The sequence below is a fragment of the Anolis carolinensis genome, unplaced genomic scaffold (genome assembly GCF_035594765.1).
Source record: "Anolis carolinensis isolate JA03-04 unplaced genomic scaffold, rAnoCar3.1.pri scaffold_12, whole genome shotgun sequence".
NCBI lineage: Eukaryota > Metazoa > Chordata > Lepidosauria > Squamata > Dactyloidae > Anolis > Anolis carolinensis.
In genome coordinates, this window is record NW_026943823.1 from 14,950,811 (window position 1) to 14,966,727 (window position 15,917).

At 44.6% G+C, this 15,917-nt stretch overlaps 1 protein-coding gene across 1 annotated transcript in view; it reads left to right on the top strand.

Moving 5' to 3' along the window:
* Positions 1-15,917, top strand: part of LOC100562316 (diacylglycerol kinase delta) — a 64,934-nt gene that overhangs the window by 24,686 nt on the left and 24,331 nt on the right. The window contains exons 2-14 of the mRNA XM_062963997.1: positions 2,004-2,114; positions 3,558-3,638; positions 4,966-5,070; positions 5,285-5,417; positions 6,781-6,887; positions 7,379-7,504; positions 7,687-7,789; positions 9,737-9,899; positions 10,109-10,217; positions 12,454-12,593; positions 14,599-14,680; positions 14,819-14,910; positions 15,695-15,794. Of these exons, the coding sequence (XP_062820067.1) occupies positions 2,004-2,114; positions 3,558-3,638; positions 4,966-5,070; positions 5,285-5,417; positions 6,781-6,887; positions 7,379-7,504; positions 7,687-7,789; positions 9,737-9,899; positions 10,109-10,217; positions 12,454-12,593; positions 14,599-14,680; positions 14,819-14,910; positions 15,695-15,794 (1,452 nt within the window). The remainder of the gene's footprint in view (positions 1-2,003; positions 2,115-3,557; positions 3,639-4,965; positions 5,071-5,284; positions 5,418-6,780; positions 6,888-7,378; positions 7,505-7,686; positions 7,790-9,736; positions 9,900-10,108; positions 10,218-12,453; positions 12,594-14,598; positions 14,681-14,818; positions 14,911-15,694; positions 15,795-15,917) is intronic.

Here is a 15,917-nt window from a genome sequence, read left to right on the forward strand (position 1 = left end):
TACTCTGAAGAGGTTTGGTGTCACAAAAGGGGCTCAGCTTTAATCCAAAGTTGGTTTAGGTCTTCATGTAGAGAGTGGGGCAGAGTCCCCTCTCTCAGGGGCTAAAGGCTACCTGTTAGGAGCCACATGGTTCTCTTTTCCCTCCTAAAGCTCACCAAGTTTGTCTGTCCGACTTCCTTCCACCTTATGGCTGATCAGGTTTGACTGGTTATTGCTGCCCAAGGTGCAATTTCCCCTGCCCTCGTGGTTGCTTCCACATAAAGGAAATCCACCTTTGTTCTCCTTCCCCAGGTCTAGAGGCCAAAGTCCTGCTCGGTGTTAAGGTGGCCCTGAGTGCCTTTTGCAGTTGGTGGGCTGGGAGAGGCTAAGTTATGGGGCACAGATTTGGGGTGACCTTTTGGTGTTTTGGAAGCCCTTAGCAGTTCTGCTGCTCAGCATCAAGAAGGGTGAAGACAAAGCCAGTGCTGTGGGATGCGAAAGGGTCCAAGGCCGTCATGGTAGAATATACAATAATGCAGGTAATCTTTTATAGGTTTCAGGTAAAGGACAACAGAGTGGGGGGGCTTTGTGTATGTCTTGAGTGTGAAGGGTCCCAATTGCCCCCCCTTACGCCCTTTTTCTCCTTTTACAATTCCAGTTCCTCCTCTGATTCATCATCCTTGGAAGTGTTTACACTCCTTTTCAAACCAAGATTTCCTTCCTTCCTTCCTTCCATCCATCCATCTATCCATCCATCCATCCATCCATCCATCCATCCATCCATCCTTCCTTTCTAGTCAATTCCCCTACTCTGACCTAAGCTTTCATTGGATAAATCTCTCAGTAAGGTTTTAAAACTATTTCAGTCACAAGATCTTCAGTTGTTGTTGCAGTTGTTGGTGTAGCTGTATATCATAAAGGTAAAGGTAAAGATAAAGGTTTCACCTGATGTTAAGTCCAGTCGTAACCGACTCTGGGGGTTGATGCTCATCTCCATTTCTAAGCCGAAGAGCCGGCGTTGTCCATAGACATCTCCAAGTCATGTGGCCGGCATGACTGCATGGAGCGCCGGTACCTTCCCGCCAGAGTGGTACCTATTTATCTACTCACATTTGCATGTTTTCGAATTGCTAGGTTTGCAGGAGCTGGGGCTAACAGCGGGCGCTCATTCCGCTCCTGGGATTTGAACCTGGGACCTTTTGGTCCGCAAGTTCAGCAACTCAGCGCTTTAACACACTGTGCCACCAGGGGCCCCCTGGTATATCATAAAGCCACCTTCAATTTATGACAACTTTATGAATGAGAAACCTCCAAAAGACCCAGTGGGGAACGGTTCTTTCCAGATTCCCAGTCTGTGCATTGATTTTACAAAACAATGAGATTTCTCTCTTCCTTCCAATAATTCACCACTTATTCAGGTTTTTTAATCATGTCAGAAGTGACTTGAGAACATACTGCAAGTCGCTTCTGGTGTGAGAGAATCGGCCGTCTACAGAGACGGTGCCCAGGAGACGCCGGATGTGTTACCATCCTGCTGTGAGGCTTATCTCATGTCCTCGCAAGCTAATGCTGGCTGATGGAAGTTCACCGCGTCTCTCAGATTCGAACCAGCAACCTTCAGGTCAGCAGTTCACAAAGGTTTAGCTTATTGCGCCACCACAGCTCCTTACTTATTCAGTAATTACATGTTACATTTTCCATTATTTCCAACCCAATTTCTACTTACATAAAGTTTGTGAAAGCAGTTTTATCTAACTTTACATTAAAAACACATCTTTTCAATTATTTCAAACTTGAAAATACCCAAATTAATTAAGAATTATGCCACTCTCACTTAGGAAAAGATAGGATATATATTCCACCGTAGGGTCCAAAAGTGATAAGACCTCTGTTTGGTCCTATCCTATACTTGACACATTGGCAGAGGAAACTAAGCCTACTTGAGTTTTGAGGAATGCACAGGAACCAGATATGAAAGCAGATACCAAGGAATCTAATGCTTTCCTCCCTGGACTTCTCTGCAGAAAAGTGTGAAGGAAGGTCTCCTGTTGAAGCAGACAAGCTCCTTCCAGAGGTGGAAGCGGAGATACTTCAAGCTGCGCGGACGGACTCTCTACTACGCCAAGGACTCCAAGGCAAGCTTTGCTTCTGGTCCGAGGGAGATTGGGGGTTGTGACTTTGGATATATTCCCAATGCCATGTTATAAGGCTGCAGGCCGGGGATGAAGCGACTGCTGCTAAAGTTATTCTTTTCTTTGTGATTTGCTCTTTCTTTGTGGCCATAAACACACTGCCAGTGAAGTTGGACATCCAGATATTGGAATATTCTCCTTCTAGGCTCACATTTAGGCCAAGGGGAGAGTTGAGCAACTCAAACATGACCTGGATTTCTCAGAAACCAAAACATCCCAAAAGTTATCTTGGATCTTTTTGAAACCTGTCCTAAAATGACCATAAATATGCCACAAAACCTCCCGCAGAAATGTAGGTACCCTGTTTCCCCGAAAATAAGACATCCCCAGAAAATAAGACCTAGTAGAGGTTTTGTTGAATTGCTAAATATAAGGCCTCCCCCAAAAGTAAGACCTAGCAAAGTTTTTGTTTGGAAGCACGCCCGGCGCCTGCCAAACAGAACACCAGAGCATGCAGAATTGGTAAATGTACATACCAGTTGTACATGTAAATAATGGTAGTAACAAGAAATTATTGATAGGATTCACAGTTTGTCTGGTCATGCTGGTTTGTGATGACAACTACTGTATAGTATATAATAAACTAGCTGTGCCCGGTCACACGTTGCTGTGGCGAAGTATGGTGGTATGGGAAATAAAGTATTGAGGAATTGGTGGTAGTTAAGGTAAAGGGTAAAGGTTTTCCCCTGACATTAAGTCTATTATAAATGGGTTATATAGCTGTGTATATAGCCTTGAGTCTACACTGCCATATAATCCAGTTAAAATAGATAATCTGTATTTTATAGGCAGTGTGGAAGAGGCCTAAGTGAGGCCTAACTCTGCCTGTCCCCTGGGCTGAGTGGGTTGCTAGGAGACCAAGTGGGCAGAACTTAGCCTTCTAACTGGCAGCAATTGGATAAAAACCATTATTCCTCTCCCTCTAATTAGGACTTTATTTTTCTTTTCTTTTTGTTGTATGAACGTAGAGGCGTGGATGAGGGGTTGTGCTGCCAAGTTTAATGTTTCTGGGATGTGTAGTTTTGTTGTTTTGTCCTAGGCCGAAATTTCATTACCCTTTTATATAGCTATATAGATGTTCATTTTTTTGTTCAACAATAAATGTGAATTCTTCTTCATTGAAAAATAAATCATCCCCTGAAAATAAGACCTAGCACATCTTTGGGAGCAAAAATTAATATAAGACACTGTCATATTTTCGGGAAAACACAGGTAGCTGGGTTCCACCAATCCTCTAAATCTGTGTAATATTTGAAACTCATGAGACTTTAAGATCTCTCTCAAAGAGGAGGAGAAGGCAGGAGTCCCTCGTGGTGGTTGGCAGAGAAAGGCTGGTCCGATCTGCCGTCTCTTACCGCTCTCCCTCCCTTGTCCTTCTTCTTCCAGTCCCTGATCTTCGATGAAGTGGACCTGTCCGATGCCAGTGTGGCAGAAACCAGCATCAAGAACATCAACAACAGCTTCACGGTAGGCCCTTAACATGAGAACAGGCCGCTTTCCTTGCTGGCCTCGTGCAGATGGACTTTGGCCAGGAGTCTGCCTTGGCCTCCGTCCCCTGGAGCAGCCATTTCTGCTGGATCAGCCACAACTGAACAGAGATTGCAGCGAATCAGTGCTCGTGGTGTAAAAGGAACCTGTTTTCGTGTCTAGAAACAGGGAAGAGATGAAGTGGCTTTTCCAAGTCAGCTGAAATTGAAACCAGATGTTGACCATATTGGAGACCCTCTTTTAAGTCTCATCCTTTACGCCAGGGGTCCCCAAACTAAGGCCCGGGGGCCGGATGCGGCCCTCCAAGGTCATTTACCTGGGCCCCACCCTCATTTATAATATAATATTTTTATATCAGTTTTAATAATTTATTGTATATACATATGATATTGATAATATTATCATTTTATACAATATAATACTAATAATGATACCATATACAGTAGAGTCTCACTTATCCAACGTTCTGGATTATCCAACGCATTTTTGTAGTTAATGTTTTCAATACATCGTGATATTTTGGTGCTAAATTCGTAAGTAAAGTAATTACTACATAGCATTACTGCGTATTGAACTACTTTTTTATGTTTTATGTTTTGGTGCTTAATTTGTAAAATCATAACCTAATTTGATGTTTAATAGGCTTTTCCTTAATCCCTCCTTATTATCCAACATATTCGCTTATCCAATGTTCTGCCAGCCCGTTTATGTTGGATAAGTGAAACTCTACTGTAATAATATTAATTATATGTTATATATTACATATAATATTACAGTATAGTGGTATAGTTCAATATAGTAATATATAATGCTAATATTGTGCTATGCTAATAATATAATATATTGTATGTACATACAGCTGCTCTGAGTCCCCTTCGGGGTGAGAAGGGTGGGATATAAATGTAGTAAATAAATGTAGTAAATGAATAAATAAATAATTTTGGACTTAGGCTTGCCCAAAGTCTGAAATGACTTGAAGACACACAACAACAACAACAATCCTAATAAATCTGACCATCTCATTGGCTAGAAGGAGGCCCACACTTCCTATTGAAATCCTGATAGGTTTGTGTTGGTTAAAAAAAAATTTCATTTTTAAATATTGTATTGGTCTTTCATTGTAATTGTTGTTTTGCACTACAAATAAGATATGTGCAGTGTGCGTAGGAATTTGTTCGTGTTTTTTTTCTTTTTTCCAAATGATAATTCGGCCCCTCAACAGTCTGAAGGATTGCGGACCGGCCCTCTGCTTTAAAAGTTTGAGGACCCCTGCTTTACGCTGACTCTCCTGATCTTCTCTTGTTAGGTGATCACGCCTTTCCGGAAACTCATCCTCTGCGCAGAGAACCGGAAGGAGATGGAAGACTGGATCGGGGCCCTGAAGTCTGTCCAAAAATGGGAAGTCAATGAGGTGAGAGAGAGTGGGGGGTAGGTGCACTTGGCTGCTCTTGTGAGAGAGAAAGGCAAGTCCGTTTGGCCATACTCCTTGCCCTAAATCAATGGAGGAGGGCCACCATCTCAGCCTGCATCCAGCCCAAGGCCAGGAGCCCTTCCCTGATCCTGAGCTTCCCTGTTGTCCGTCCGCTGTTCTGCCAACCTTGGCGTTCTTCTCCCATTTCTTCCAGGCCTCCCAGTTCAACATGGAGCACTTTTCCGGCATGCACAACTGGTATGCCTGTTCCCATGCGCGCCCCACCTTCTGCAACGTCTGCCGTGAAGCCCTCTCCGGCGTCACGTCCCACGGCCTCTCCTGCGAAGGTGACCAGGAGATCCTTCCAGAAGTGCAGGCGGGAGGGACTTGCTCCTCTGTACATGTGCAGAGTTTTTCAGATTGTATTCTTGGAATGCAGGGATTCCCAAATTCTAGAACTCCCCTAGCTGCTTTGGCCAATGTTGAAGAATTCTGAAAGTTGAGATTAATAACAACTCAAAGACCAGAATTTGGGAAACACTGAGTTTGTGATTAATGTGGTTTTGTCCTAGCTAAGTTATCCAGTTGCTTTTATCTATTATTGTTTTAGACAGTATTGGTTTAACCCAGGGGTCCCCAAACTAAGGCCCGGGGGCCGGATGCGGCCCATCGAAGCCATTTATCCGGCCCCCACAGCACAAGGGCAGAAGGGGGTTGGGCTAAATGACCCAAGGGGTCTCTTCTTCTCTTACAACCATTATTATTATTATTATTATTATTATTATTATTATTATTATTATTATTATTATTAGCATTGAGGCTGGGTGGACATCTGTCAGGGGTGCTTTGCTTGTGCTTTCGGTGCACAAAGGCAGAAAGGGATTGGACTCAATGGCCCAAGGGGTCTCTTCCAACCATTATTATTATTATTATTATTATTATTATTATTATTATTATTATTAACATTGAGGCTGGGTGGCCATCTGTCAGGGGTGCTTTGCTTGTGCTTTTGGTGCACAAAGGCAGAAAAGGATTGGACTCAATGGCCCAAAGGATCTCTTCCAATCCTGTTTTTTATTGTTGTTGTTGTTGTTGTTATTAATTATTATTATTATTATTGCTCAGTGGCCAACTATAGTCCGGCCCTCCAATAGTCCGAAGGATCGTGAACTGGCTCCCTGTTTAAAAAGTTTGGGGACCCCTGGTTTAACCATTTGCTGCCTTGAGATTTCATGATTGAAATATTGTAATGATTGAAAGAATGGAAGAGGCTGGGCTGTGGCGCAGGCTGGTTAGCAGCCAGCTGCAACGAATCACTCTGACCAAGAGGTCATGAGTTCGAGGCCAGCCCGTGCCTGCGTCTCTCTCTGTCTCTGTTCTATGTTATGTTATGGCATTGAATGTTTGCCTTATATGTGTGCAATGTGATCTGCCCTGAGTCCTCTTCGGGGTGAGAAGGGCGGAATATAAATAGGTAAAGGTAAAGGTTTCCCCTGACATTAAGTCCAGTCATGTCTGACTCTGGGGGTTGGTGCTCATCTCCATTTCTAAGCCAAAGAGCCGGCGTTGTCCATAGACACCTCCAAGGTCAGGTGGCCGGCATGACTGCATGGAGCGCATGAATATAAATACTGTAAATAAATAAAATAAATAAACTGTGCAGCCGTTCTTTGCTAACATCTGCTCTGGTGTGTTTCCCCCCTTCATCAGTCTGCAAATTCAAAGCCCACAAGCGCTGTGCAGTCAGAGCCACTAACAACTGCAAGTGGACCACGCTGGCCTCCATTGGGAATGACATCATTGAGGATGAAGACGGGGTAACTCCTTTGAACCCTTACTCCCCCTTTTTTTTTTTGCTTGAGTTGGGAATCATATGACTCCATGACTGCTGTTGTTGAATTCCAATCCCCAGTACTCTTTAACTACTTCCTGTGCTGGAATTTGTAATCCAGAAACACCTGGTAAAAGGTAAAGGTTTCCCCTGATGTTAAGTCCAGTCGTGTCTGACTCTGGGGGTTGATGCTCATCTCCATTTCTAAGCTGAAGAGCCGGCGTTGTCCATAGACACCTCCAAGGCCATGTGTCCAGCATGACTGCATGGAGCGCCGTTACCTTCCCGCCGGAGCAGTACCTATTGATCTACTCACCTGGAGGGTGGAACAAATCCCAGAATAGCAGAGTTGCAGCCCTGGTTGCCTTTGGGGATGGAGGCCCATCTGCTGGCATGGTGCTGGGCAGGTGTGCCATGGACCCTCTTGGCACATGGGCCCCTCCATGTGGCCCCACTGAGCCCCCATTCTCTCCGCAGGTGGCCATGCCCCACCAGTGGCTGGAGGGGAACCTGCCCGTGAGCGCCCGCTGTGCCGTCTGCGACAAGACCTGCGGGAGCGTGCGGAGGCTGCAGGACCTGCGCTGCCTCTGGTGCAAGGCCATTGTAAGAGCCCCATCTGTCTCCAGAACCTCTTGCTGTGGCCGTTTCTAGGATCATAAAGTGGGATGGGAGCCACAAAGATCATCTAGTCCAGCCCCATTTCGATGTATGAGGACATGGAGGAGGAGGAAGAGTTGTGGAGCTTTCTCCTTCACCCTGTTTTTCTCTCTCTCTCCATTGCACAGGTGCACAGCGCTTGCAAGGAGCAGCTGGGGAAGAAGTGCCCTTTGGGGCAGTATAAGGTCTCCATCATCCCCCCCACTGCCCTCAATAGCATTGACTCGGACGGTAAGCAGCAAAGGCAGGTGAGACTGCCAAGGAACAAATGTGTGTGTGTTGGGGGGGGGGGGGGGAAGGGGGGTTAGATGTTAGATGGGGCACCTGTTTACATTGCTCTTGGTTTATGTTGTCTTTCTTACCCACCATTTCTTAGGATCATGGTATGATGCTCCATATCAGGGAGTGGAATCAAATGCCTGTTAGGAAACCCTACATCTGTTGTTGAAGCTTCCAGGCCACCCTACTCCCAATTGTATTGTTGTGGGAATCTCTGAGCGGTTAGACTCAATTTAACCCTCTCTGGGGGAGATTCTACCAAAATGCAGCAGAGTAGCAAAAGCAAAAGCTTTCAAATGCAACAGTTACTTACACGGGGCGAGCAAAGAGCAGCCTTTGACCATTTAGGATTGCAGTGGAATGCAGAGTCTCAATAAAAGTTCAAAAAGTATTTATTCAAGTAAAAGGAACTCCATTGTAGATAGAAAGGCTTGGGAGCTGTCTAGTCTACTCTAGACTGGTTTCTAAGGAAAAATAAGAAAGGAAAAATAACAAACATCTAAATAGTTACATCTTGCCAGGAGAGACAGCAAGATGCTGCTTGTTAGCTAGAAGAACAAAGGGAGAAGAAAGAACCAAAATGGTTCCAACCTCATGGTCCAATTTATTGGGGCCATAAAAGACATTCTGACCAATGAGAAGTTAGTGTCCCTAAAGATTCACATTTCTTCAAAGTAAGGGATGTGATGTAAACAGGATAGAGTGAAACACAGTAAAGAGAGAAGGCTCCTAGCAGGATGATAATACATCCAGGCATCCCTGGGCCAATTCTCTCTCACCAGAAGTGACTCACAGTATGTTCTCAAGCTGCTTCTGACACGATACAAATACAGTATATACTCGAGTATCAGCCAACCCGAATATAAGCCGAGGCACCTAATTTTACCACAGAAAAACTGGGAAAATATTGACTCCAATATAAGTCGAGATACCAATAAAATTACATTAATTGAGGCATCAGTAGTTTAAATGTTTTTGAATCTTTACATCTAACTGTAATTTAAGATATGACTGTTCAACTCTGATTAAATCATTATTTTCATCTTCTTCAATGTAAATGTGCTTATGTATCCTTTTAATAATAATAGAGTGAAATAATAAATATAATAATAATAATACATGCAGTAAAATAATAAATGTAATAGAGTAAAATAATAAATGTATTAATAATAATTAAGAGTAAAATAAATGTAAAAGTAACAACAATAATAGAGTAAAATAATAAATGTAACAATACCAATAATAATAGAGAAAAATAATAAATATACCATATATACTTGAGTATAAGCCAACCTGAATATAAGCCCACCAGGACCCTCACCCGAGTATAAGCCGAGTGTCATGATCTCCAATCTTTGAGAGCCCCTATATAAATGGGCCAAAGAGAAGGTTCTGACATTCTGTACAAATTGTCGGAATCTACCAGCGTGTGTCTTGGTGCTTTTTCTGGTGGAAGACTGATCCACAGCACAACTGGGAGAAGAGAACCCGACAATTTGTACAGAATACTAGAACCTTATCTTTAGCCCATTTATATAGGGGCTCTCAAAGATTGGAGATCATGACACTGAGGAAGGTTTTTTTCAGTCCTAAAAAGGGCTGAAAAAGTAGGCTTATACTCAAGTATATACAGTAAATCAAACTTCTATTGGTGCAAGTGGGTCTTGAGGGGTTGATGCAGTTACGGTTGCAGAGGGTGGGATTGCATCAGGGGCCTTTTTTTATCCAGCCCCACATACACAGCGGGCTACATAGTACCATCCCACCAAAAACTAGAATGAGTGATGCAACATCTCTCAGTTTCAAGGGAGGGAAGGATTTTGGAGCACAGTCTTGATGTGTGTGTTGCGGTGTATTTGCCTCCCACACTCTTCATGGTTCCTGCTTCCCCCACCCCAGGGTTCTGGAAGGCTACCTGCCCCTCTTCCTGCTCCAGTCCACTGCTGGCCTTTGTCAACTCCAAGAGTGGAGACAACCAGGGCGTCAAATTCCTCCGCAAGTTTAAGCAGTTCCTCAACCCAGCACAAGTCTTTGACCTGATGAATGGGGGACCACACTTGGGGTGAGTAAGTAAAGGGGGGCTGAAAACCTCTTTCTCCTCCTCTTCTTTCTCTTCCTCTCCCTCCTCCTCTTGGTCCTTACAGGTCTCTTCTAGTCCCAGATGGCTGTGTTGTGATACACCCCAACCTGGAAGGCTCCTCTTGTGGGCCCTGCCCCCCAGGCCCTGCTTCCTTCCCCTGATGGACCCCCCTTTCCCCTCTCTCCTTCCAGGCTGCGTCTCTTTCAGAAGTTCTCCACTTTCCGCATCTTGGTCTGTGGAGGTGATGGCAGCGTTGGATGGGTGCTCTCAGAAATTGATTCCCTGGGGCTCCACAAGCAGGTCTGTGCTGGCTCTTCCTCCCCAAGGCCTTTGCCCTATTTGGAAATTGGGATTGGGGGGTTCCCTTGTATCCTGTTGCCAGGCTGCCTACCCATAAGGCGCCCTGTAACCCAAAATGTGCGCTGAAGTGATGTCTTGATTTGCAACCAGAATGAGAAGAAACAAGTTAGAGAAAGCCTCGCAATGCTTGACATATGTTGACCCTAATAGCAGACGGTCAGATTTGTTACTCTGTGAAAGGTTCATCCTTAATCAGTCTGTTAGCCTTAAGGTAAAGGTAAAAGTTTCCCCTTGTTGTGGTAATCTCTGAGCAGTTAGACTCAATTTAACCCTCTCTGGGGGAGATTCCACCAAAAATCATCAGAGTAGCAAAAGCAAAGCTTTCAAATGCAACAGTTACTTACACGGGGTGAGCAAGAGAAAAACCTTTCAACTTAGGATGGCAATGGAGTGCAGAGTCTCAATAAAAGTTCAAAAAATATTTATTCAGGTAAAAAGAATTCCATTGTAGATAGAAAGGCTTGGGAGCTGTCTAGTCTTCTCTAGACTGATTTCTAAGGAAAAATAAGAAAGGAAAAATAACAAACATCTAAATAGTTACATCTTGCCAGGAGAGACAGCAAGATGCTGCTTGTTAACTAGAAGAACAAAGGGAGAAGAGTGAACCAAAATGGTTCTAACCTCATGGTCCAGTTTATTGGGTCCATAAAAGAACTTCTGACCAATGAGAAGTTAGTGTTCCTAAAGATTCACATTTCTACTAACTTCAAAGTAAGGGATGTGACGTAAACAGGATAGAGTGAAACACAGTAAAGCCTGTCTAGGCATGCTTTGGAAACAGGGAAAGGATTCCCTCAATCTAACTCTATCATCTATCTGACTACATTTAGACTTGAGTAGTCCAGGGTGATTCCCAACAAGAGAAAGCCTTGCAATGCTTGACACACGTTGACCCTAATAGCAGACAGTCAGATTTGTTATTCTGTGAAAGGTTCATCCTTAATCAGTCTGTTAGCCTTAAGGTAAAGGTAAAGGTTTCCCCTGACATTAAGTCCAGTCGTGACCGACTCTGGGGGTTGGTGCTCATTTCCATTTCTAAGCCGAAGAGCCGGCGTTGTCCATAGACATCTCCAAGGTCATGTGGCCGGCTTGACTGCATGGAGCGCCGTTACCTTCCCACCAGAGCCTATTGATCTACTCACATTTGCATGTTTTCGAACTGCTAGGTTGGCAGGAGCTGGGGCTAACAGTGGGCGCTCATTCCGCTCCCGGGATTTGAATCTGGGACCTTTTGGTCCGCAAGTTCAGCACCTCAGCGCTTTAACACTCTGTGCCACAAGGGGCCCCAAAGTTCCTCTAAATTGCCTCCTTTGCTCCTGGAAGAGTCCATATTGTGTTGTCGAAGGCTTTCATGGCCGGGATCACAGGGTTGTTGTATGTCTTTCGAGCTGTATGTTCCAGAAGTATTCTCTCCTGACGTTTCGCCCACATCTATGGCAGGCATCCTCAGATGTTGTTAGGTATGGATAAACTAAGTAAGAAAAGGAAAGAATATATATCTGTGGAGAGTGCAGGGTGTGGCAAGAGTCCTTTGTCACTGGGAAGCCAGCATTAATGTTTCAGTTAATCACCCTAATTAGCATTGGAAAGGTTTGTCTCTTGTTTTCAGTTAATCACCTTAATTAGCATTGAAAGGGTTGTCTCTAAAATCAAAATAGTAGATGGGAAGCAACACTCTGAGCGCAGAGGAGCCCCAGGGACGGCTAATGACTCTGAACAAAGGATGCCCCACAGGCAAGAGACAAACCTTTCCAATGCTAATTAGGGTGATTAACTGAAACATTAATGCAGGCTTCCCAGTGAAAAAGGACTCTTGCCACACCCTGGACTCTCCACAGATATATATTCTTTCCTTTCCTTACTTAGTTTATCCATACCTCACAACCTCTGAGGATGCCTGCCATAGATGTGGGCGAAACGTCAGGAGAGAATACTTCTGGAACATGGCCACACAGCCCGAAAGACATACAACAACCCAGAGTCCATATTGTTGCTGCCATGAGTCTGGGAAAGGTGTGCATGTGTGTGCGAGAGGGAGAAACTGGGGGCCTAGAAATCCGAGCAGGAAAGAATAGTGCATCTGTTAACCTTGTCTGATTTCCTTGTGAGCACATTTCTCTTCTTCTGCTGGCCCAATTGACTTTCTCCTTCTCCTTTCCCCCTTTTGCCCTGGCAGTGCCAGCTTGGTGTGTTGCCCTTGGGAACGGGGAACGACTTGGCCCGGGTCCTGGGATGGGGCAGCCTGTGCGATGACGACACACAGCTGCTTCAGGTCCTGGAGAAGCTGGAGCGAGCCACCACCAAAATGCTGGACAGGTGAGCTCCAAATCATAGGCTTTGGATGGAAACAGAAGAGAGATCCCCAGCGGTTCCCGTATCAGGAGGGCAGGGAGTGCATGCCAGGGGTTAACCCAGGCTTTCAAAGCACTCTCTATAGTTCTGAAACCTGGGTTCAGTGCCTAAATCCAATAGTCGTATCTTCTTAAAGTATTCTCCAACCGTCTTCCAGTCTCCTCCCCCAGCTCTTCCCCACTAAAAGTTCATCTTCATTATTATTATCCAGTTACTTGTTTTAAATCCTTTATCTAATTTTAGTTATTATATGGCCAATCTTAAAAAATAACTTAATTTGTTAGTATGTTAGTATTAGTATTATATAAAGCAAAATTTTATGTGTTTCACTACCACAATTTCTTCCTTTTTTAAGCAATACACAAAGTTTGTCTATATTTTAAAAATCCAAAAATAGTAAGGAAGTGGGGGAGGGGGAAACCCATTTCAAATAACCAAAGTCTCTTCAATGATGGGGGATGTGGGATATATATAAAGATAACGGTTTCCCCTTGACATTAAGTCTAGTTGTGTCTGACTCTGGGTGGTGGTGCTCATTTCCATTTCTAAGCCGAAGAGCTGATGTTGTTCATAGATGCCTCCTAGGTCATGTGGCTGGCATGACTGCATGGAGCCCTGTTACCTGGTACTTATTGAACTCACATTTGCATGTTTTTGAACTGCTGGTTTGACATAAGCTGGGGCTAACAGCTGGAGCTCACCCTGCTCTCTGGATTTGAACCACAGCCTTTTGGTCATCAAGTTAAGCAGCTCAGCGGTTTAATCCGCTGCACTACCAAGGGCTCCAATTACAGTGTTCCCTCACTACTTCGCTGTTCTGATGATTGCTGGTTCGAGAGTGCAGATGAGCTCCCTCTGTCAGCTCCAGCTCCCCTGGCGGGGACATGAGAGAAGCCTCCCAAAAAGGATGGTTGAAAACATCCTTGGGCAACGTCCTTGCAGATGGCCAATTCTCTCATGTCAGAAGCGACTTGCAGTTTCTCAAGTCACTCCTGACATGGAAAAAAAAAGCTTTGCAAGGCCTTGAGCCTTCTCTGCAAAACTTTTCGCCAATTCACTGTTTCGCGGTTTTTCAATAAATTCTAAAAAACTTTTATCAATAATAAAAGGGAGGAAGGAGAAGTCAAAGGGAGAGAAAAGGACCCCAAGCGGCAACGGGAGGAGAAGGAGGTGATTTATCAACACAAGATTGGTTGATAAAGACTTAAAATAGTGTATAACTACTAAAATAATGTGTAAATATTAAAATAAATATAGTGTCCCTAGTTCGTGGTTTTTCACTTATTGAGGGTGGTCCTGGAACCTAACCCCAATGATAAGTAAGGGAACACTGTGTGTGTGTATATATATATATATATATATATATATATATATATATATATATATATGAGTGTTTTTAGTCAACAAATCCTGTTGTAACCATTCTTCCTGGAATTTTTGGGTTTTTACTTTGTGTACAGCCAAAGTTAATGTGCCCATTTTGGCCATCTCAAAAACATTTTTAATCTAATCTGGAATAGCTGTTGTAGAGCTATCCATTTCGCATTTTTTCTCTAAAGCAGGCATGGGCAAACTTCAGCCCTCCAAGTGTTTTGGACTTCAACTCCGGCTGTTAGGAATTGTGGGAGTTGAAATCCAAGACACCTGGAAGGCCGAAGTTTGCCCATGCCTAAAGGCTCAAACGACGTTTGAAGCTAGTGCAATGATAGAAATGTATAAGGGAACATTCTTATTCTGTGGAACATTGTCCTTGTGCCACAGGATCCCAGTTAGGAACTTTATGGGATGCTAAGCCATACAGGCCCAGCCCCAGTGTGGGTGACGACACTCCTCAGCTGGCTCCTTGCACTAAAGATGGGGCACCGGGGACCCCTTTCCCAAAGGCTGCCTGGCTGCCTTTTATGGGAGAGAAAGTTGAAGGGCATGGGCGACCCATATCCTTGAAACCTCCCCCTCCTTCACTCTACAGGTGGAGTGTCCTGACCTACGAAGCCCCCAAACAGTCCCCGCCAGCCATCAAAGAAGAGGAGAACGAGGACTCCAACATGCAGGTGCAAGTCACCCACAAAAGCCAGTTAATTTGGGGAGAGAGGGGTTTTTGGAGAGCCAAGATCTTAAGGCAGAGCTCTTCTTCCCTTCTCGATTGCCTTCCCTTCATTCTGCATTGCTGTAATTTCTTCTCCTTCTAGGCTCACATTTCCCAGTATGCCGATTCGGTGGCCCTCCATTTGGCTAAGATCTTGGAGTCGGACAAACACTCAGTGGTGATTTCCTCTGCAAAGTAAGAGGCAATGCTCTGACTTAGTTCATTCTTTAACTTTTATCCCACCTTTCTCCAAAGATGAGACCCAGGGCAGCTAGAAAACAGGTGGAAACAAGATGCAGCCCAAAATCTGATAATATAAAAAACAAATAATTGATTTTGTTATTGTTTCAAAACATGAATAACTTAAAACAGTATGCGTATAGCAATGAATATGAAAAGGCAGCACACATATCCGATTTTTTAAAAAAGCCTTTTGACAAGTGCTAGGTTTAGGTAAGGTAAAGGTAAAGGTTTCCCCTGACGTTAAGTCCAGTCATGTCTGACTCTGGGGGTAGGTGCTCATCTCCATTTCTAAGCCGAAGAGCTGGCGTTGTCTGTAGATACCTCTGGTCATGTGGCCAATGGCATGACTGCATGGAGCACCGTTACCTTCCCGCTGGAGCAGTACGTATTGATCTACTCACATTGGCATGTTTTCAAACTGCTAGATTGACAGGAGCTGGGGCTAACAGCGGGCGCTCATTACGCTCCCGGGATTTGAACCTGGGACCTTTTGATCCGCAAGTTCAGCAGCTCAGTGCTTTAACACATTTCACCACTGGGGCTCCCTAGGTTTAGGTACAAAGGTCTTTACCGGAGAGCAAAGGTGTCACCATAGCTTTGTGTGTGAGAGGATCTCCATGTCATTCCAGCACAGGATACTTGGAAGTGTGGGCTTCATTTGGGGGGAGCGGTCAGTTTCTGTGGGGCTCGGGGATGTTGTCTGCCAAGTACGCTTTCAGTCACTGTCCTTTCACAGGTTCCTCTGTGGGACAGTCAATGACTTTGTGGCTGACGTTGGCAAAGCATACGAGCGGACGACCGACAGCAAGCAGGAAGCGGACACCATGGCGCGGAAGGTATGTTTGGGCATATCAGTGCTGGGGTTTGCGTGATGGGTGCCGCCAGGGTCTGCAGATTGGATGTCAAAGCCACTGGGACAGCCTTCCCTGGGAGAGAAAGGGGGTTGCAATCCTTGATTT